The sequence below is a fragment of the Oncorhynchus nerka genome, linkage group LG1 (genome assembly GCF_034236695.1).
Source record: "Oncorhynchus nerka isolate Pitt River linkage group LG1, Oner_Uvic_2.0, whole genome shotgun sequence".
Taxonomy (NCBI): domain Eukaryota; kingdom Metazoa; phylum Chordata; class Actinopteri; order Salmoniformes; family Salmonidae; genus Oncorhynchus; species Oncorhynchus nerka.
In genome coordinates this window covers 40,789,133-40,813,412 of record NC_088396.1, presented here as the reverse complement: position 1 = coordinate 40,813,412, position 24,280 = coordinate 40,789,133, and the positions used below count along the sequence as shown (strand labels likewise).

Sequence of the window (24,280 nt, the reverse complement as noted above, 5' to 3'; positions counted from 1 at the left end):
CTTTCACCACAGATGCCTTATGGTCTGTCAAACACCTCTCTAGCTCTGCCACCTTTCACCACAGATGCAGAAGGACGACATTGGAGGATGCAGTGGATTCAATAAACTAACAAGTTTCATATCTTAAACTGACGGATGTTGGTGGGACTTTTGAGTATTATGCTAATTAGATGTCCATTGTTAAAAAGGAACAGACAATTGATAGATTGATGACTGGAACGAACTGCAAAAGTCACTGAAGCTGGTGACTCATATCTCCCTCACTAACTTTAAGCACCAGCTGTCAGAGCAGCTCACAGATCACTGCACCTGTACATAGCCCATCTGTACATAGCCCATCAAACTATCCCCATACTGTTATTTATTTTTGCTCCTTTGCACCCCAGTGTCTTGTCTTGCACATTCATCTTCTGCACATCTATCACTCCAGTGTTTAATTGCTATACTGTAATTATTTCGCCACTATGGCCTATTTATTGCCTTACCTCCCTTATCTCATTTGCACACACTTGATTTTTTTTCTATTGTGTTATTGACTGTATGTTTGTTTATTCCATGTGTAACTCTGTGTTGTTGTTTGTGACGCACTGCTTTGCTTTATCTTGGCCAGGTCGCAGTTGTAAATGAGAACTTGTTCTCAACTGGCCTACCTGGTTAAATAAAGGTGAAATAAAATAAATAAAAAATTGTGGAAACTCCCTCTAGCCCCACATTACACCAATCAGATGACTGGAAATCCATGAAGGGAAGTGAGCCAGTCCATACTACATGGAAGAGAGGGACTTCTTCGCAACGCAGCAAGTGTTTGAGAAATAGAATTAACCTTTGACCCCTCTCACCTGTGCATCCTCCCGCAGGTCCGTGGCCTCCTTGAGAGGGGCGCTAGCGGGACGGAACGTATCATCCAGAGCTTTAATACCCGTGTTCCGTAGGGTCACGTACTCTCGCCCCCGCCGCACCCCTCTCCGCACAGACAGACCCCTCCTCTGGGCCTTGCCCCCCCCTCGCCGATTGGTCACGGCCACATGGACAAATAGGCTGGCGTGGGGCAAGGGGTCTCCCACCAGACCCAGCAGGGGCACGTTGCGGTAGCCTGGCTGAAGGCACTCGAAGGCCACGCTGTACTGGCCAATGAAGTCGTCTCCGATGTAGTCATCGTCCAATACCACGAAGCGGAGGAGCGCCAACTCCGGCATGTTCACCTGGGAAGGACAGATGGCAACCAATCATGAGCACAGGTGCAGCAACAGACACATTTCCAGGATTGTTACCCAATACTGTTGGATGGTGATGTCTCTTCATTCCCCCGGGCCACATTATATTATCCATGACATCGACATTCAGTATATTTGTACATTCAATATCACACATAGGTACATATTCAGGTATGCACATGTACTCACGCTCACACATTATTAACCTGGGTGGCATCAGTACAAACAGTATTAATCAGACAAATGAAATACATTGGAATAAAACCACCATGAACATGGTGAGGAATATATTAACTAGAACACCCACTGGCAGTAGCAGGACTTATGGCTGTGTTAGTGTGGCTATACATATTCATTGTGAGAGGAGACACAGACAGCAGATCATTATGACGCATAAACATCCAATAAAACACACCCACACACAGAAAAACACACACACACACACACAGAAACACACACACACAGAAACACACACACACAGAAACACACACACACAGAAACCCACACACACACAGAAACACACACACACAGAAACACACACACACACACACACAGAAACACACACAGAAACACACACACACACAGAAACACACACAGAAACACACACACACACAAAACACACGCACACACAGAAACACACGCACACACAGAAACACACGCACACACAGAAACCCACACACACAGAAACCCACACACACAGAAACCCACACACACAGAAACCCACACACACAGAAACCCACACACACTTACTGGTCCGCCATTGGTTTCTGGGCTCTCAGTGTGATGAATGTGTTTCGACACACAACGACTACATGTCCTCTACCCAGACCTGCCTGCTAACACCTCCATTCCTAGTTCCTGTATTACTGTTCGTCACATGGCCTTAAATTGTATCCATTTGTTTTCCTGGTCACCCATGCTATTTCAATTTTTCAATAATAAATCATTTGATTTTCCATTGTGTTAAATGATGGTGTATTGATTGATTTCCATGTTTTCAGTGTACATTTTTCAAGATGAGAAGAGAATCGTCCAGGCCATTGTGTATCTCACTACACCCCCATATGCCTCGTCTTGGAATATGCAGACAGACGTGTTAAAAGTAAGTTTACATCGTAATACTTCTGACAGACAACTTTCTATCTCCGTCCATAACTTTTGGACATCATAGCATCCCCAGGAGGCAGGGATTGGTGAGTCATTGTTAGGTTAAACACTTATGACATGACTCTGCCAATGCGCTGTAGAATTTGTGAATTTTGTCTCGTGTTTAATAAATTCTATACATTAATTTATTCTGGATTAAGTGTACATTTTCGTTAAGTGTAGAATTTGTGAATTTTGTCTCTTGTATAATAAATTGTATACATTCATTTATTGTGGATGAAGCGTACATGTTCGTTAACTGTAATTTCTTAAGTTATATTCCAAAATTTTCCTCCATCTTGTCCCAACATCAGTTCTTTTTAAGTTTGGTTCCAATAGTTTATACAGCTCATTCTGTGCTAGTGTAGATTTTAACGTTTTAGCATGGAGCTCCATCAATCTAATAGGGATGTACAGATGTAGGATCTTCATTTGATCACCCTGTTGCAGGATACATTTCCAGGACATTTACAAAAGTGTAGTGTATTTGAGGTTTAAAAGAGGCATGAAGAGGGGAGTCTAAACAGCATCCCCCTCTCTCTGTGTGTGTGTGTTCCCAGAGAGGACCCATGTGTCTCTGCCTCGTGAGTGTGTGTCTGTAGAGTCACGCCACATTACCTTCTAGTCGCCCACCAAGCCTTAGGTTACTGGCCACAGGGATAATGAGCTAAACAGAGCTTAACCACTGGCTTTGGTTTCTTTCTTAGTTGTTAAAGTTTTTACAATACTTTGTAGTTCATGTTTTGTTTCTCATAACATAAGACCATTGTTCTTAACATATTGTTATTATCTGCAATACAACTAGATTAGCGTGCCACACCATTGGTCAATACTACCGTAGACCTACTCTCCAACTGTTCTCTCTCCATTCCCACACCATTGGTCAATGCTACCGTAGACCTACTCTCCAACTGTTCTCTCCATTCCCACACCATTGGTCAATGCTACCGTAGACCTACTCTCCAACTGTTCTCTCCATTCCCACACCATTGGTCAATTGTAGACCTACTCTCCAACTGTTCTCTCCATTCCCACACCATTGGTCAATGCTACCGTAGACCTACTCTCCAACTGTTCTCTCCATTCCCACACCATTGGTCAATGCTACCGTAGACCTACTCTCCAACTGTTCTCTCCATTCCCACACCATTGGTCAATACTACCGTAGACCTACTCTCCAACTGTTCTCTCTCCATTCCCACACCATTGGTCAATGCTACCGTAGACCTACTCTCCAACTGTTCTCTCCATTCCCACACCATTGGTCAATGCTACCGTAGACCTACTCTCCAACTGTTCTCTCCATTCCCACACCATTGGTCAATACTACCGTAGACCTACTCTCCAACTGTTCTCTCCATTCCCACACCATTGGTCAATGCTACCGTAGACCTACTCTCCAACTGTTCTCTCCATTCCCACACCATTGGTCAATACTACCGTAGACCTACTCTCCAACTATTCTCTCCATTCCCACACCATTGGTCAATGCTACCGTAGACCTACTCTCCAACTGTTCTCTCCATTCCCACACCATTGGTCAATACTACCTAGACCTACTCTCCAACTGTTCTCTCCATTCCCACACCATTGGTCAATACTTCCGTAGACCTACTCTCCAACTGTTCTCTCTCCATTCCCACACCATTGGTCAATGCTACCGTAGACCTACTCTCCAACTGTTCTCTCTCCATTCCCACACCATTGGTCAATGCTACCGTAGACCTACTCTCCAACTGTTCTCTCTCCATTCCCACACCATTGGTCAATGCTACCGTAGACCTACTCTCCAACTGTTCTCTCTCCATTCCCACACCATTGGTCAATGCTACCGTAGACCTACTCTCCAACTGTTCTCTCCATTCCCACACCATTGGTCAATGCTACCGTAGACCTACTCTCCAACTGTTCTCTCCATTCCCACACCATTGGTCAATACTACCGTAGACCTACTCTCCAACTGTTCTCTCCATTCCCACACCATTGGTCAATGTCTACCGTAGACCTACTCTCCAACTGTTCTCTCTCCATTCCCACACCATTGGTCAATACTACCGTAGACCTACTCTCCAACTGTTCTCTCTCCATTCCCACACCATTGGTCAATGCTACCGTAGACCTACTCTCCAACTGTTCTCTCTCCATTCCCACACCATTGGTCAATACTACCGTAGACCTACTCTCCAACTGTTCTCTCCATTCCCACACCATTGGTCAATACTACCGTAGACCTACTCTCCAACTGTTCTCTCCATTCCCACACCATTGGTCAATACTACCGTAGACCTACTCTCCAACTGTTCTCTCCATTCCCACACCATTGGTCAATACTACCGTAGACCTACTCTCCAACTGTTCTCTCTCCATTCCCACACCATTGGTCAATGCTACCGTAGACCTACTCTCCAACTGTTCTCTCTCCATTCCCACACCATTGGTCAATGCTACCGTAGACCTACTCTCCAACTGTTCTCTCTCCATTCCCACACCATTGGTCAATGCTACCGTAGACCTACTCTCCAACTGTTCTCTCTCCATCCCCACACCATTGGTCAATACTACCGTAGACCTACTCTCCAACTGTTCTCTCTCCATTCCCACACCATTGGTCAATGCTACCGTAGACCTACTCTCCAACTGTTCTCTCTCCATTCCCACACCATTGGTCAATACTACCGTAGACCTACTCTCCAACTGTTCTCTCTCCATTCCCACACCATTGGTCAATGCTACCGTAGACCTACTCTCCAACTGTTCTCTCTCCATTCCCACACCATTGGTCAATACTACCGTAGACCTACTCTCCAACTGTTCTCTCCATTCCCACACCATTGGTCAATACTACCGTAGACCTACTCTCCAACTGTTCTCTCCATTCCCACACCATTGGTCAATACTACCGTAGACCTACTCTCCAACTGTTCTCTCTCCATTCCCACACCATTGGTCAATGCTACCGTAGACCTACTCTCCAACTGTTCTCTCTCCATTCCCACACCATTGGTCAATGCTACCGTAGACCTACTCTCCAACTGTTCTCTCTCCATTCCCACACCATTGGTCAGTGCTACCGTAGACCTAATCTCCAACTGTTCTCTCCATTCCCACACCATTGGTCAATGCTACCGTAGACCTACTCTCCAACTGTTCTCTCTCCATTCCCACACCATTGGTCAATACTACCGTAGACCTACTCTCCAACTGTTCTCTCCATTCCCACACCATTGGTCAATACTACCGTAGACCTACTCTCCAACTGTTCTCTCTCCATTCCCACACCATTGGTCAATACTACCGTAGACCTACTCTCCAACTGTTCTCTCTCCTCTCCATTCCCACACCATTGGTCAGTGCTATCATAGACCTACTCTCCAACTGTTCTCTCTCCATTCCCACACCATTGGTCAATGCTACCGTAGACCTACTCTCCAACTGTTCTCTCTCCATTCCCACACCATTGGTCAATGCTACCGTAGACCTACTCTCCAACTGTTCTCTCCATTCCCACACCATTGGTCAATACTACCGTAGACCTACTCTCCAACTGTTCTCTCTCCATTCCCACACCATTGGTCAATACTACCGTAGACCTACTCTCCAACTGTTCTCTCTCCTCTCCATTCCCACACCATTGGTCAGTGCTATCGTAGACCTACTCTCCAACTGTTCTCTCTCCATTCCCACACCATTGGTCAATGCTACCGTAGACCTACTCTCCAACTGTTCTCTCCATTCCCACACCATTGGTCAATGCTACCGTAGACCTACTCTCCAACTGTTCGCTCTCCATTCCCACACCATTGGTCAATACTACCGTAGACCTACTCTCCAACTGTTCTCTCCATTCCCACACCATTGGTCAATACTACCGTAGACCTACTCTCCAACTGTTCTCTCCATTCCCACACCATTGGTCAATACTACCGTAGACCTACTCTCCAACTGTTCTCTCTCCATTCCCACACCATTGGTCAATGCTACCGTAGACCTACTCTCCAACTGTTCTCTCTCCATTCCCACACCATTGGTCAATGCTACCGTAGACCTACTCTCCAACTGTTCTCTCTCCATTCCCACACCATTGGTCAATGCTACCGTAGACCTACTCTCCAACTGTTCTCTCTCCATTCCCACACCATTGGTCAATACTACCGTAGACCTACTCTCCAACTGTTCTCTCTCCATTCCCACACCATTGGTCAATGCTACCGTGGACCTACTCTCCAACTGTTCTCTCTCCATTCCCACACCATTGGACAATGCTACCGTAGACCTACTCTCCAACTGTTCTCTCTCCATTCCCACACCATTGGTCAATGCTATTGGTCAATGCTACCGTAGACCTACTCTCCAACTGTTCTCTCTCCATTCCCACACCATTGGTCAGTGCTACCGTAGACCTAATCTCCAACTGTTCTCTCCATTCCCACACCATTGGTCAATGCTACCGTAGACCTACTCTCCAACTGTTCTCTCTCCATTCCCACACCATTGGTCAATACTACCGTAGACCTACTCTCCAACTGTTCTCTCTCCATTCCCACATTTGCCATCATGACGACATGGGTAGTGTTGTATAATCCCTGACCATCTGTCTTCATAACTAAATCTCCCACAAGGGCTCAGGGGAATCACAATGGCTCTGTCTGTCTGTCGCTATGGGAATGGAATGAGAGCTCTGTCTGTCTGTCGCTATGGGAATGGAATGAGAGCTCTGTCTGTCTGTCGCTATGGGAATGGAATGAGAGCTCTGTCTGTCTGTCGCTATGGGAATGGAATGAGAGCTCTGTCTGTCTGTCGCTATGGGAACGGAATGAGAGCTCTGTCTGTTGCTATGGGAACGGAATGAGAGCTCTGTCTGTTGCTATGGGAATGGAATGAGAGCTCTGTCTGTCTGTCGCTATGGGAATGGAATGAGAGCTCTGTCTGTCTGTCGCTATGGGAATGGAATGAGAGCTCTGTCTGTCTGTCGCTATGGGAATGGAATGAGAGCTCTGTCTGTCTGTCGCTATGGGAATGGAATGAGAGCTCTGTCTGTTGCTATGGGAACGGAATGAGAGCTCTGTCTGTTGCTATGGGAATGGAATGAGAGCTCTGTCTGTCTGTCGCTATGGGAATGGAATGGCTCGGTCTGTCAGTCGCTATGGGAATGGAATGAGAGCTCTGCCTGTCTGTCGCTATGGGAATGGAATGGCTCTGTCTGTCGCTATGGGAATGGAATGGCTTTGTCGGTCTGTCGCTATGGGAATGGATTGAGAGCTGTCTGTCGCTATGGGAAAACGTATTGTTGTGTATCCCAAACGTATTGTTGTGTATCCTTATGAAATGGACGTTTGCGTTATGTGTTGTCATTATTATCAGGGACAAACACATAATCTGTCCAGATTTAGCAGGCAAAACTAGTTGAAATGACTGTCAGTTTGTGTTTGTAATGACATCATTTCACTGTCCACTGGGAGTGCATTAGATGTTAGTGTAAGAACACTCAGGTTGTGTGTGTGGACCGTGCTCTTAGTCTGAGGATATGTTGGTGAAATCTCAGGTGTATGTGGTCTACATTACTGATCTCTCACCTGAAACTCAAAAGTCTCATCAAACAGTGGGTCATCCTGGTTCTGTGCTGCAGTCCTGGTCCGTTGCTCAGCGCAGTCCGCCGGTACCCCATGCAGCTCCAGAACCACGTAGGGATCTATAACCTCTCCTTTAGCCCCGGCGCCCTGCGGCTTGGGCAGGCTGTGAGCGCTGATCACCTTCACCCTGAGGGTCTGAGGGGGAACGCCAGGCACACAGCCCTGGGTCACAGCACTGAAGTAGGACACCTCATCTCTCATGACCCCTGGTCGCAGCACGAAGCCACAGCCCCCGTTCTGGGTGAACCGGCCTCTGTGGAGGTCCAGCATGGCCCCGGGGGTCTGCTGGTTGAGGGCCACTAGCTGGACCCCGCCCTTCCAGTAGCCCTGGGGGTTGGGGTTGGAGGAGTCCAGGCGGACGGAGCTTGGCCGAACACGGCTCAGGGTCCGCTTAGTGAAGCTTACTAATTCCTCTGGGCTCTCACTGGCCAGCCGTCCCGCTTCTCCCTCTCCCAGGGAGCACAGTGTCCAATAGGGCGACTCAGGGGGAAAGGGCGTGCCCGGGGTGGAGGGGGTGCTGGGCGGGGAGTGCTGCTGTCCTTGTTTCCTTGTTTCTCGGTGGTTGTAGAAACTACGGCTTCCGGTTCTAGCCACGCCCACTAGATCTGATAGCTCATGTCGAAGGCGGAGCCTCCTGGGCTGAGGGGGCGGGGGCACCACTAAAACCGCACCCAGTTCCTCCTCCCCGGGTATGGTCATTTTCCGACCAGCCAAGGGCCCGCCTCCCCCTATCTCCTCGTCCTCCTCTGACACCTCTCCCTCAGACCCCTCCTCTTCGGGCGGTAGCTTCTTCCCCACCAGCAGCACTCGGCCCTTCAGCTGCTCTGGGGAGGGTAGGGTGGTGGCTCGCCCCCCCAGGCTGACCGGCAGGGCCTCAGGGGTGTAGAGACGTGTAGAGAACACTTTCCTCAGGTGCTGGGCCAAGGTACGCTGCTGGGAGGGAGAACAGCGCTGGCACAGGTAGAGCAGAAGCGGATAGGGCGAGGTCAGGAAGGCGTACTTATTGACCACCTCCAGGGCACTGCGGATGGTGACAGGGGCGTGGTGATGGTGGTGATGGTGGTGGTGGTGGGCATCAGGACCATAGTCCACCCCCAGGAGCGGCTCCCCCTCTGGGCCGTCTGTCACCCCCAGCTCTAGGCACCGACACCCGGCCTGGAGAGCCCTGGTCAGGCCCCCTAGATCAGCCCTCCCATGGACCTGGTCATCCAGGAGATAGGACCGATAGGAGGTACTGATGTAGTAGTGGGACAGGGGCAGGCTCATATCCTGACACACTGCCTGGTGTTCCACGTCAAACAGCTGGCACTCTGGGGACTGCAGGTAGCGGGAGAATCCATCCAGAGCCAATAGACCTCTCTCTTTCCCAGGACCGGAGGGCTCGAAGCGTCGGACCAGTTCCAGACAGCCCTCGGCCGTGGCCAGAGACAGGCCTTGCTCCGTCTCCAGGAAGAGACGGAGGTCCTGGGCGTCCAGACACTCGCGGTCCTTGGAGAGTTGGACCAACAGGAAGTAGACGTCTGGCCGAGTGCATAGCTCACAGAAGGCCTCCTGGAACTCCTCGCGCGTCACGTGAGACGTCAGCTTCTCCTTGCTCCTCTGAATCTCCTTGAACCTCAGGCGCACCTGGAGGGGGGGGGATTTGGAAGGAAGGAGCGGGAAAAGGGAAGAAGGGATGAGACAGAGGAAGAGAGAAGGATGAATGATGAGAGAAAGAGGAAGTGCAGAGAGATGAGAAGAGCAGGTTTAGAAAGGGCAGTGAAATGTAAATATTCCACAGAGTGTAGGAATTATTGAGCTAAATTATAGGGTGCCCATTATTCTACAATGAAATTAACTTAATTTCGGTTTATTTCCTTACGAGAACGGATATGAAAGAAATCTACCTACCCTTCCATGCTATTAGCCCCCTGACTAGAGCCCCTGGCCTACCCTTCCATGCTACTAGCCCCCTGACTAGTGCCCCGGGCCTACCCTTCCATGCTACTAGCCCCCTGACTAGAGCCCCTGGCCTACCCTTCCATGCTACTAGCCCCCTGACTAGAGCCCCTGGCCTACCCTTCCATGCTACTAGCTTCCTGACTAGAGTCCCTGGCCTACCCTTCCATGCTACTAGCCCCCTGACTAGAGCCCCTGGCCTACCCTTCCATGCTACTAGCCCCCTGACTAGTGCCCCGGGCCTACCCTTCCATGCTACTAGCCCCCTGACTAGAGCCCCGGGCCTACCCTTCCATGCTACTAGCCCCCTGACTTGTGCCCCTGGCTTACCTTTCCATGCTACTAGCCCCCTGACTAGTGCCCCTGGGCTATCCTTCCATGCCAAATAGCCCACCCAATTTACCTACCTCATCCCCATACTGTTTTTATTTATTTATTTTTCTGCTCTTTTGCACACCAGTATCTCTACCTGCACATGACCATCTGATAATTTATCACTCCAGTGTTAATCTGCTAAATTGTAATTATTCGCCTACCTCCTCATGCCTTTTGCACACAATGTATATAGACTCTTCTTCTCTTTCACCTCTTCTTCTTCTCTTGTTATTGACTTGTTTAGTGTTTACTCCATGTGTAACTCTGTGTTGTCTGTTCACACTGCTTTGCTTTATCTTGGCCAGGTCGCAGTTGTAAATGAGAACTTGTTCTCAACTAGCCTACCTGGTTAAATAAAGGTGAAATAAATCATATAATAATAAATGGTCTACAGGAGAGACTTGCACACACATGGGCATCTGTACTGATGTCACAGCGTTGATTCAGACAGAGTAGCTATGGAGCTGCAGTCCAGCATGAACACACACACACCTACATGCTCTCTCACACACACACCCTCTCACACAAACACCTCTGATTGGCTGTATTTAGGCCTGTGTATCTCCAGCTGCTATCTGGTTTCCTACTGTTTATCCCAGAATATCTTCATCCTTGTAAAAATGTCCTGCGGCGTGATTCAGTTGACTATAATATTGCTCTGACGTTCTGTACTGTTAGGTCGTCAGCAGTCCCTGATATTTCCTGTCTGTATACATTATGAACACTGAGTACATCAAACAAGGACCGCAATGGAAATAAGCTGTTAATGTTTATTGTGTTATCCTTGATGATTTGTATGTGGAGGCGTCACCAGCTGGAGGACTATTATGAATGGATTTGACAAATAAATTACAAATAAATTAAATCAATCAATCAACATTAAGAACACCCTCCTAATATTGAGTTGCTCCCCCTTTTGCCCTCAGAATATCCTCTAATTCGTCGGGCTATGGATTCTACAATGTGTCGAAAGCGTTCCACAAGGATGCTGGCCCATGTTGACTCTACAAGGTGTCGAAAGCGTTCCACAAGGATGCTGGCCCATGTTGACTCTACAATGTGTCGAAAGCGTTCCACAAGGATGCTGGCCCATGTTGACTCTACAATGTGTCGAAAGCATTCCACAAGGATGCTGGCCCATGTTGACTCTACAAGGTGTCGAACGCATTCCACAAGGATGCTGGCCCATGTTGACTCCAATGCTTCCCAGTTGTGTCACGTTGTCTGGATGTCCTTTGGGTGGTGGACCATTCTTCATACACACAGGAAACTGTTGAGCGTGAAAAACCCAGCAGCATTGCAGTTCGTGACACAAACCGGTACGCCTGGCATCTACTACCATACCCTGTTCAAAGGCACTTAAATTGTTTGTGTGGTTCATTCACCCTCTGAATGGCATACATACACAATCCATGTTTCAATTGTCTCAAGGCTAAAAAAATAATTCTTTAACTTGTCTCCTCCCCTTCATCTACATTGATTAAAGTGGATGTAACAAGTGACCTATGAATAAGGAATCATAGCTTTCACCTGGATTTACCTGGTCTGTCTATGTCATGGAAAGAGCAGGTGTTCTTAATGTTTTTTCCCCTACTCAGTATGTATATATACACAATTGAATTCTGAAGTTTACATATGCTTAGGTTAGGTTTTCAACCACTCCACAAATGTATTGTTAACAAACTATAGTTTTATCAAGTCGGTTAGGATATCTACTTTGTGCATGACACAAGTCATTTTCCAGCAATTGTTTACAGACAGATTATGACATTTAAAATTCACTGTATCACAATTCCAGTGGGTCAGAAGTTCACATACACTAAGTTGACTGTGCCTTTCAACAGCTTGGAAAATACCAGAAAATTATGTCATGGCTTTAGAAGCTTCTGATAGGCTAATTGACATTATTTGAGTCAATTGGAGGTGTACCTATGGCTGTATTTCAAGGTCTACCTTCAAACTCAGTGCCTCTTTGTTTGACATCATGGGAAAATTATAAGAAATCAGCCAAGACCTCAGAAAACAAATTGTAGACCTCCACAAGTCTGGCTCATCCTTGGGAGCAAGATCCAAATGCCTGAAGGTACCACGTTCATCTGTACAAACAATAGTACACAAGTATAATCAACATGGGACCACGCAGCCGTCATACCGCTCAGGAAAGAGACGTGTTCTGTCTCCTAGAGATGAACGTACTTTGGTGTGAAAAGTGCAAATCAATAACAGAACAACAGCAAAGGACCTTTTGAAGATGCTGGAGGAAATAGGTACAAAAGTATCTATATCCACAGTAAAACGAGTCCTATATCGACACAACCTGAAAGGCCGCTCAGCAAGGAAGAAGCCACTGCTCCAAAACCGCCATAAAAAAAAGCCAGACTCCGGTTTGCAACTGCACATGAGGACAAAGATCGTACTTTTTGGAGAATTGTCCTCTGGTCTGATGAAATAAAAATAGCACTTCACAAAATAGATGGCATCAGGAGAAAGTAAAATTATATATATTATATTTAATATATTGAAGCAACATCTCAAGACATCAGTCATGAAGTTAAAGCTTGGTCGCAAATGGGTCTTCCAAATGGACAATGACCCCAAGCATACTTCCAAAGTTGTGGCAAAATGGCTTAAGGACAACACATTCAAAGTATTGGAGTGGCCATCACAAAGCCCTGACCTCAATCCTACAGAAAGGAGGCCTGCAAACCTGACTCAGTTACACCAGCTCTGTCAGGAGGAATGGGCCAAAATTCACCCAACTTATTGTGGGAAGCTTGTGGAAGGCTACCCGAAACGATTGACCCAAGTTAAACAATTCTACCAAAGTCAATTCTACCAAAAACTAATTGAGGGGAGGTAAACTTCTGATCCACTGAGAATGTGATGAAAGAAATAAAAGCTGAAATAAATAATTCGCTCTACTATCATTCTGATATTTCACATTCTTAAAATAAAGTGGTGATCCTAACTTACCTAAAACAGGGAATTTTTACTAGGATTAAATGTCAGGAATTGTGAAAAACTGAGTTTAAATATATTTGGCTATGTGTATGTATGTAAACTTCCGATTTCAACTGTATGTATGTCGCGCACACACACACACACACACACACCACACACACACACACACACACACACTACACACACCACACACACACACACACACACCACACACACACGCACAAAAGTTTGGGGCCACTTAGAAATGTCCTTGTTTTCCATGAAAACATACATGACATGAGTTCAAGACATGAAATAGTCAAGACGTTGACAAGGTTATAAATAATGATTTTTAATTGAAATAATAATTGTGTCCTTCAAACTCCGCTTTTGTTCATTTGCAGCAATTACAGCCTTGCAGACCTTTGTCATTCTAGTTGTCAATTTGTTGAGGTAATCTGAAGAGATTTCACCCCATGCTTCCTGAAGCACCTCCCACAAATTGGATTGGCTTGATGGGCACTTCTTACATACCACACGGTCAAGCTGCTCCCACAACAGCTCAACAGGGTTGAGATCAGATAACTGTGCTGGTCACTCCATTATAGACAAAATACCAGCTGACTGCTTCTTCCCTAAATAGTTATTACCTAGTTTAGAGCTGTGCTTTGGGTCATTGTACTGTTGTAGGAGGAAATTGGCTCCAATTAAGCGCCATCCACAGGGTATGGCATGACGTTGCAAAATGGAGCGATAGCCTTCCTTCTTCCAAGATCCCTTTTACCCTGTACAAATCTCCCACTTTACCACCACCAAAGCAACCCCAGACCATCACATTGCCTCCACCATGCTTGACAGTTGGCGTCAAGCACTCCTCCAGCATCTTTTACATTTTCTGCGTCTCACGAATGTTCTTCTTTGTGAGCCAAACACCTCAAACTTAGATTCGTCTGTCTATAACACTTTTTTCCAATCTTCCTCTGTCCAGTGTCTGGGATCTAAATCTTTAATTTTTATTGGCCAGTCTGAGATCTGGCTTTTTCTTTGCAACTTTACCTAAAAGGCCAGCATCCCGGAGTCACCTCTTCACTGTTGAGACTGGTGTTTTGCGGGTACTATTTAATGAAGCTGCCAGTTGAGGACTTGTGAGGCATCTAGACTAGACACTAATGTACTTGTCCTCTTGCTCAGTTGTGCACCGGGGCCATTTTGAGCCTTTAATCGAACCCACTAATGCCGATGCTCTAGATAATCAACTAGTCTAAAGAAGGACAGTTTTATTGCTTCTTTAATCAGTACAACAGTTTTCAGCTGTACTAACACAACTGCAAAAGGGTTTTCCTAATGATCAATTATCCTTTTTGAAATGATAAACTTGGATTAGCTAACACAACGTGCCATTGGAACACAGGAGTGAAGGTTGCTGATAATGGGCCTCTGTAGATATTCAATTTCTTTTTCTTTTTTTTATCTGCCGTTTCCAGCTACAATAGTAATTTACAACATTAACAATGTCTACACTGTATTTCTGATCAATTTCACGTTATTATAAATGGAAACATTTTTTTTGCTTTTCTTTCAAAAACAAGAACATTTCTAAGTGACCCCAAACTTCTGAACGATAGTGTATACAGTACCAGTCAAACGTTCGGACACATCTACTCATTCAACGGTTTTGATTTATTTTTACTATTTTCTACATTTCCGTTTCTCTTTGCTTATTTGAGCTGTTCTTGCCATAATATGGACTTGGTATTTTACCAAATAGGGCCATCTCCTGTATGCTGTACTAACCCTTAATGTGTTGGCTCAAACACATTAAGAAGGAAAGAAATTCCACAAATGAACTTTTAAGAAGGCACACCTGTTAATTGAAATACATTCCAGGTGACCAACTCATGAAGCTGGTTGAGAGAATGCCAAGAGCGTGGAAAGCTATCATCAAGGCAAAGATTGGCTACTTTGAAGAATCTCAAATATAAAATATATTAACATAGCATGGGTCATTTTTATGGTTACTACATGATTCCATATGAGTTATTTCATAGTTTTGATGTCTTCACTATTATTATACAATGTAGAAAATAGTCAAAAATAAGAACAACCCTGGAATGAGAAGGTGTGTCCAAACCTTTGACTGGTACTGTATCTGTATGTGTATATTATATGCAGACTCCATCTGTACACCCACCATGCTACTAAGTATAAGTAAACTTACATAACTAGGTTGGATATCCACCTAGAGCATGTTCCATATTTACATTAGATATCCAGCTATGAAGACAATCATTTTTATAATTCAAGCTGTTATAGTAACTATTGCTATCATAAGTATCACAGACAATTTAATAAAAGAAACCGGGCCACAATTGATTGAATTGATAACGGAATTGACCTCAACTCTAATAATCTTTAAACCTTTTCTACTCTGTCTAGTTTTACTCCAGTCTACCATTAACATATATACAGTATTAGTCTTTCTTCTAAGTCTACCCCAGTCCTCTTATTTAAGTTTCCTTGATGCCGGGACAGATGGTAAGACCGCTATGAAGACAATCCCCCCTCTAGTTTAACTGTAGTCCCGTCCCCTCACACAGACACACACCTTAGCTTCCTTGATCCCAGGATACAGCTTGCAGATGGTTGCCACGGCCGTATCCTCTGAGACGACCCCGTATCCATCTTCATCCACCTCGGCAAACTCTGCGGCCAGCCAATCCCTCCTCATTTTACTGCCGAGGCTACCCTCCCCTATGATGCTCCCCTCTCCCAGACCTCCTCCCCCGCCTGCCCCCCCTCCATGCCCGATGACAGAGGGGTGGGACACCAGGTAGCGCAGCCCCGTTACCCAGATGTTGGCCACGTCAGGGGAGAGAGCCACCAGGTCCAGAGACTAGGAAATACAAATCACATTAAATTAAACACATTTTTTCCCCCAGTAAAACAAGTCAAAAGTAAATCACCTTTACCACATCTTGTTACGTTACAGCCTTATTCTAAAGTTGATTACATCGTTTTACCCCCCATCATCAATCTACACACAATGCTCTATAATGAAAAAGTAAAAACAGGTTTTTAAATCAAATCAAATTGTATTTCTCACATGCGTCAAATACAACAGTGAAATGTTTGCTTACGAGCCCCTAACCGACAGTGCAGTTTCAAAAAATATGGATAAGAATAAGAGATAAAAGTAACAAGTAATTAAAGAGCAGCAGTAAAAAATAACAATACATACAGGGGGGCCGGTACAGAGTCAGGGGGGGGGGGGCAATACGAATAGTCTGGGTAGCCATTTGACTAGATGTTCAGGAGTCTTATGGCTTGGGGTAGAAGCTGTTCAGAAGCCTCTTGGACCTAGACTTGGCGCTCCAGTACCACTTGCCGTGCGGTAGCAGAGAGAACAGTCTGACTAGGGTGGCTGGAGTCTGACAATTTGGTATAGAGGTCCTGGATGGCAGGAAGCTTGGCCCCAGTGATGTACTGGGCCAGTCGCCCAGTGAATGTTGACCTGTCTAAAGGTCTTCCTCACATCGGCTGTGGAGAGCGTGATCACACCGTCTCCCGGTACAGCTGGAGCTCTCATGCATGTTTCAGTGTAAGTATTCAGACACTTTACTCAGGACTTTGTTGAAGCACCTTTGGCAGCGATTGTACCCTCAAGTCTTCTTGGGTATGATGCTACAAGCTTGGCACACCTGTATTTGGGGAGTTTCTCCCATTCTTCTCTGCAGATCCTCTCAAGCTCTGCTAGGTTGGACGTGCAGTATTTACTGAGGAGTGGCTTCCGTCTGGCCATAAAGGCCTGCTGCAGAGATGGTTGTCCTTCTGGAAGGTTCTCCCATCTCCACAGGGGAACTTTGTCAGAGTGACCATCGGGTTCTTGGTCAACTCCCTGACCAAGGCCCTTCTCCCCCGATTGCTCAGTTTGGTCATGCACCCAGCTCTAGGAAAAGTCTTTGTGGTTCCAAACCGCTTCCATTTAAGAATGATGGAGGCAACGGTTATTCTTGGGGACCTTCAATGCTGCAGAAATGTTTTGGTACCCTTCCCCAGATCTGTGCCTCGACACAATCTTGTCTCTACGAACAATTCTTTCAACCTCATGGCTTGGTTTTTGCTCTGACATGCTCCATCAACTGTGGGACCTTATATAGACAGGTGTGTGGCTTTCCAAATGTCCAATCAATTTAATTTACCTCAGGTGGACTCAAATCAAGTTGTAGAAACATCTCAAGGATGATCAATGGAAACAGGATGCACCTGAGCTCAACTTTGAGTCTCATAGCAAAGATTCTGAATACTTATGTAAATAAGGTATCTGTTTATTATTTTTAATACATTTGAAAAATATTCTACAAACCTGTTTTCACTTTGTCATCATGTGGTATTGTGTGTAGATTGATGAGATAAAAAAATAAAAAATTAATTTTAGAATAAGGCTGTAACGTAACAAAATGTGGAAAAAGGGGTCTGAAAATGTGGGAAAAGGGGTCTGAATACACTGTATTTGCCTTTGCCTGAGTGCCAGTCTGTTTCTGCTCCATTGCCAACTCCTTGGCATGACAATTCCAAAAGAAGTTGGCAAGGCAGCCTAAACTGAACTGGCTACCTCTTACCTGGTAGTCATCCCCGTGGATGATAGAGAACGCTGCCTCTTACCTGGTAGTCATCCCTGTGGATGATAGAGAACGCTACCTCTTACCTGGTAGTCATCCCCGTGGATGATAGAGAACGCTACCTCTTACCTGGTAGTCATCCCTGTGGATGATAGAGAAAGCTAACTCTTACCTGGTAGTCATCCCCGTGGATGATAGAGAACGCTACCTCTTACCTGGTAGTCATCCCCGTGGATGATAGAGAACGCTGCCTCCTCAGCCAGATGTTCTGCAGCAGGTCCGTTATGCAGGAAGGTCTCAGTGCTCTTCCCCGTCCTAACCTCCCTGATAGTGGCCATGTCCAGGCGGGCGCGCTCCCCATCCTTCTTAGAGGGCTCCCAGCGCAGGCAACTGAGGTCCTGGTCCAGGGTGTAGAAACGACTGTAGACCCGGGAGTTGGGACGCACCTTCTTCAGCTCACAGCCCCCCTGCATGAAGGCCAGGCAGTCGGCAGCGCTGCTCACCTGGAGGCGACGGAAGAGGAAGGCCTTTATGAAATGCTTATATACTGCTTATGAGTGTGTTATGAATGTGTTATGAAATGCTTATATACTGTATATACTATTTAGGTACCCTTCAAATAAAGTGTTCCCCATTTCATTTTTATTTACAGACAGAGATCTAAAACTGCTTCATTTAAAAAAAAAAGAGAAACTAAAAACAAACCTTCTTCTCTGAGGGGATGCTACTGAAGGACACAGTCTTCTTGCGCCCGCCGGCCACCTTGTGCACTGAAGGATCCTGGGTAAAAACACAGAGAAGAGCAGAGTGTGAGACAGGCAGACAAGTGTACTTATGATTTCTGCAGGTTATGTTTAGAATCTACTAAACATACATTACAGGCAGGTATATCACAGCAACTGACATTTAAAAAGAAGTAGAGGATTATGTGGACGTGGAGTGTGGAGGATAAATCATTTGTACCTATTGAGGTAGCTATGAAAGCCATCACTATTAAATCCTAGATACCATTGCCTACCGTTGTGCCCTTGAGCAAGGCACTTAACTCCCCACAACAGTGTGGCAGCCCCCCGCACCTCTCCAAAACCATTGTCTTTCAGAGGAGTTGGGATAAAAGCGGAAGTCAAATTTCAGTTGGACCTTGTGTGCAATTGACCAATAAGCTCATACGAAAGTGGCTCACCTTATGTGTAGAACTAACATTATACACTGGGTGGTTCTTCGTGCCCTGAATTCTGATTGGCGGACAGCCATAATATATCAGACCGTATATCACAGGTATGACAAAACATGTATTTTTACTGCTCTAATTATGTTGGTAACCAGTTTATAACAGCAATAAGGCACCTCGGGGGTATGTGGTGTATGGCCAATATACCACAGCTAAGGGCTGTGTCCAAGCACTCCACGTTGTGTTGTGAGTAAGAACATCCCTTAGCCGTGGTATATTGGCCATATACCACACCCCCTCGGGCCTTATTGCTTAAATGACTCAACAATACCTGCCTCCTGGGGATGCTATGATGTCCAAAAGTTATGGACGGAGATAGAAAGTTGTCTGTCAGAAGTATTACAATGTAAATGTACTTCTAACACGTCTGTCTGCATATTCCAAGATGAGACATATGAGGGTGCAGTGAGATACAAGATGGGTTGGACGATACTTTTCTCCTCAATCATCTTGAAAAAACATATACTTTAAAACTGGAAGTGAACCAATCCTCCATCATTAACACAATGGAAAGGTCAAACACTTTATTATCTAAATGTTAAGTGTGTGGGCGGTGGAAAGAAACTAAATAGTGCAGTTTGAGGCCATGTGACCAGAGTGATGCGGGAGTTGGAGATGCTTTTTTTTTGTTACAAAAGTAAATATATTTTGTTTATTTGACCTTTATTTAACGAGGCAAATTCTTATTTACAATGACAGCCTACCCCGGCCAAACCCGGACGACGCTGGGACAATTGTGCACTGCCTTATGGGACTCCCGATCACGCCCGGATGTGATACAGCCTGGATTTGAACCTCTTGCACTGAGATGCAGTGCTATAGACCGCTGTGCCACTCAGGAGCCTGATAAAGACCCAATAGATGAATAAATATTGATAGGAGTGGGGGAAAAGGTGCTTGTGTATTGGTAAGCACACCAAATATGGCAGTAACGATAAGCACTCAAATAAAGATGGCACTTCTAACAGCCTGTCACACCACAGCCTGCTGAATTTGCAAGATAACTTTTCTTATTTCGGCACAAATGAACATTTGGCACTAACTCGTCCATGGATTGATGTTTCAGCACTGTCTCAATGAAGAGTTGGGCGTTGGACTAGGATGCGCCGTCACAAGCCTGCTACAGTTAGCGGCAGGCGGACCAGCATTATCCACCATCGTAGTACGGATGAAGCCTGAGCTGGAATGTGAAGACCCCTCCTGTCTCAGCCTCCAGTATTTATGCTGCAGTAGTTTATGTGTCGGGGGGCTGGGGTCAGTTTGTTATATCTGGAGTACTTCTCCTGTCCTATTCGGTGTCCTGTGTGAATCTAAGTGTGCGTTCTCTAATTCTCTCCTTCTCTCTTTCTTTCTCTCTCTCGGAGGACATGAGCCCTAGGACCATGCCCCAGGACTACCTGACATGATGACTCCTTGCTGTCCCCAGTCCACCTGGCCATGCTGCTGTTCCAGTTTCAACTGACCTGAGCCCTAGGACCATGCCCCAGGACTACCTGACATGATGACTCCTTGCTGTCCCCAGTCCACCTGGCCATGCTGCTGCTCCAGTTTCAACTTCCACCTGACTGTGCTGCTGCTCCAGTTTCAACTGTTCTGCCTTATTATTATTCGACCATGCTGGTCATTTATGAACATAAATGTTCTGTTATAATCTCCACCCGGCACAGCCAGAAGAGAAGGCCACCCCACATAGCCTGGTTCCTCTCTAGGTTTCTTCCTAGGTTTTGGCCTTTCTAGGGAGTTTTTCCTAGCCACCGTGCTTCTACACCTGCATTGCTTGCTGTTTGGGGTTTTAGGCTATGTTTCTGTACAGCACTTTGAGATATCAGCTGATGTACGAAGGGCTATATAAATACATTTGATTTGATTTGATTTGACGCTAACTGAAGCTGGTTAGCTTTAGAAAACCCTGAGTAGATGGATCTAGCTTGCTTCGTAGGCCCCCCTCTGGCCTACTAATAGGACCAGGACGACAACAACCACTATGACATCATCTACTGCTGTACCCTGCACTAAAGTGGTTTTAACAATGGGAGTTTTTCCCTCTACCTCCTAGTATGGAGTTGGACTTAAGAGTACAGCTTTTGACTATTCCTTTATACTTGCATGTATAAGGTTGTAGTTGTGGAATTGTTAGGTTAGATTACTCGTTGGTTATTACTGCATTGCCGGAACTAGAAGCACAAGCATTTTGCTACACTCGCATTAACATCTGCTAATAAAAATAGATTTGACTACCCACACACACCGAACCACACAGGGAAGTGTATGTGTCTGCATGCGTGCGCGTGACCGCGCTGTGTGTGTGTGTGTGTGTGTGTGTGTGTGTGTGTGTGTGTGTGTGTGTGTGTAACTTGACATCTATTGCCTGGCCAATAATACACAGTAGAGAAACCTGAGCTGCAGATTCTTCCCTTCCCTAACAGAGAGACAGGGCTCCTTCCCTAACAGAGACCCAGACAGAGGGACATGCCTCAGCAGCCCAGACCTGAGGAGAATGTCCTCATCCTTCCCTAACAGAGACCCAGACAGAGGGACATGCCTCAGCAGCCCAGACCTGAGGAGAATGTCCTCATCCTTCCCTAACAGAGACCCAGACAGAGGGACATGCCTCAGCAGCCCGGACCTGAGGAGAATGTCCTCATCCTTCTTCCCTAAGAGAGACCCAGACAGGGGGACATGCCACAGCAGCCCAGACCTGAGGAGAATGTCCTCATCCTTCTTCCCTAACAGAGACCCAGACAGGGGGACATGCCACAGCAGCCCAGACCTGAGGAGAATGTCCTCATCCTTCTTCCCTAACAGAGACCCAGACAGAGAGACATGCCACAGCAGCCCAGACCTGAGGAGAATGTCCTCATCCTTCTTCCCTAACAGAGACCCAGACAGAGGGACATGCCACAGCAGCCCAGACCTGAGGAGAATGTTCTCATCCTTCTTCCCTAACAGAGACCCAGACAGAGGGACATGCCACAGCAGCCCAGATCTGAGGAGAATGTCCTCATCCTTCTTCCCTAACAGAGACCCAGACAGAGGGACATGCCACAGCAGCCCAGACCTGAGGAGAATGTCCTCATCCTTCTTCCCTAACAGAGACCCAGACAGAGAGACATGTCACAGCAGCCCAGACCTGAGGAGAATGTCCTCATCCTTCTTCCCTAACAGAGACCCAGACAGGGGGACATGCCACAGCAGCCCAGACCTGAGGAGAATGTTCTCATCCTTCCCTAACAGAGACCCAGACAGAGGGACATGTCACAGCAGCCCAGACCTGAGGAGAATGTCCTCATCCTTCTTCCCTAACAGAGACCCAGACAGAGGGACATGCCACAGCAGCCCAGACCTGAGGAGAATGTTCTCATCCTTCCCTAACAGAGACCCAGACAGAGGGACATGCCTCAGCAGCCCAGACCTGAGGAGAATGTTCTCATCCTTCCCTAACAGAGACCCAGACAGAGGGACATGCCACAGCAGCCCAGACCTGAGGAGAATGTCCTCATCCTTCTTCCCTAACAGAGACCCAGACAGAGGGACATGTCACAGCAGCCCAGACCTGAGGAGAATGTCCTCATCCTTCTTCCCTAACAGAGACCCAGACAGGGGGACATGCCACAGCAGCCCAGACCTGAGGAGAATGTCCTCATCCTTCTTCCCTAACAGAGACCCAGACAGAGAGACATGCCACAGCAGCCCAGACCTGAGGAGAATGTTCTCATCCTTCTTCCCTAACAGAGACCCAGACAGAGGGACATGCCACAGCAGCCCAGATCTGAGGAGAATGTCCTCATCCTTCTTCCCTAACAGAGACCCAGACAGAGGGACATGCCACAGCAGCCCAGACCTGAGGAGAATGTTCTCATCCTTCCCTAACAGAGACCCAGACAGAGGGACATGCCACAGCAGCCCAGACCTGAGGAGAATGTCCTCATCCTTCTTCCCTAACAGAGACCCAGACAGAGAGACATGTCACAGCAGCCCAGACCTGAGGAGAATGTCCTCATCCTTCTTCCCTAACAGAGACCCAGACAGAGGGACATGCCACAGTAGCCCAGACCTGAGGAGAATGTTCTCATCCTTCCCTAACAGAGACCCAGACAGAGGGACATGTCACAGCAGCCCAGACCTGAGGAGAATGTCCTCATCCTTCTTCCCTAACAGAGACCCAGACAGAGGGACATGCCACAGCAGCCCAGACCTGAGGAGAATGTTCTCATCCTTCCCTAACAGAGACCCAGACAGAGGGACATGCCACAGCAGCCCAGACCTGAGGAGAATGTCCTCATCCTTCTTCCCTAACAGAGACCCAGACAGAGGGACATGCCACAGCAGCCCAGACCTGAGGAGAATGTTCTCATCCTTCCCTAACAGAGACCCAGACAGAGGGACATGCCACAGCAGCCCAGACCTGAGGAGAATGTTCTCATCCTTCCCTAACAGAGACCCAGACAGAGGGACATGTCACAGTAGCCCAGACCTGAGGAGAATGTTCTCATCCTTCCCTAACAGAGACCCAGACAGAGGGACATGCCACAGTAGCCCAGACCTGAGGAGAATGTTCTCATCCTTCCCTAACAGAGACCCAGACAGAGGGACATGCCTCAGCAGCCCAGACCTGAGGAGAATGTTCTCATCCTTCCCTAACAGAGACCCAGACAGAGGGACATGCCTCAGCAGCCCAGACCTGAGGAGAATGTTCTCATCCTTCTTCCCTAACAGAGACCCAGACAGAGGGACATGCCACAGCAGCCCAGACCTGAGGAGAATGTCCTCATCCTTCTTCCCTAACAGAGACCCAGACAGAGGGACATGCCACAGCAGCCCAGACCTGAGGAGAATGTCCTCATCCTTCCCTAACAGAGACCCAGACAGAGGGACATGCCACAGCAGCCCAGACCTGAGGAGAATGTTCTCATCCTTCCCTAACAGAGACCCAGACAGAGGGACATGCAGCAGCAGCCCAGACCTGAGGAGAATGTTCTCATACATCTTATTCTACAGAGGACCAGAGCCACGACTAGCTGAGAGCTCAAACCTGGACAGAACCCTCTGGAACATCGGTCAGGCTATACTCCCATGTCAATTATACTTTCACCACTCAACTAAGACCAGACTGTGACCCCAGCTTAAAGGGATAGTTCAACCAAATAACAAAATTACATATTGGTTTCCTGCCCCTGTAAGCAGACA

The 24,280-nt window shown here is 46.8% G+C and overlaps 1 protein-coding gene across 1 annotated transcript in view; it reads right to left on the bottom strand.

Moving 5' to 3' along the window:
- The window catches only part of LOC115119868 (inactive phospholipase C-like protein 1), a 142,821-nt gene that overhangs the window by 9,342 nt on the left and 109,199 nt on the right, over positions 1 to 24,280 (bottom strand). The window contains exons 2-6 of the mRNA XM_065018818.1: positions 18,568 to 18,642; positions 18,078 to 18,365; positions 15,849 to 16,136; positions 7,934 to 9,616; positions 840 to 1,202 (exon numbers count right to left, since the gene is read on the bottom strand). Of these exons, the coding sequence (XP_064874890.1) occupies positions 840 to 1,202; positions 7,934 to 9,616; positions 15,849 to 16,136; positions 18,078 to 18,365; positions 18,568 to 18,642 (2,697 nt within the window). The remainder of the gene's footprint in view (positions 1 to 839; positions 1,203 to 7,933; positions 9,617 to 15,848; positions 16,137 to 18,077; positions 18,366 to 18,567; positions 18,643 to 24,280) is intronic.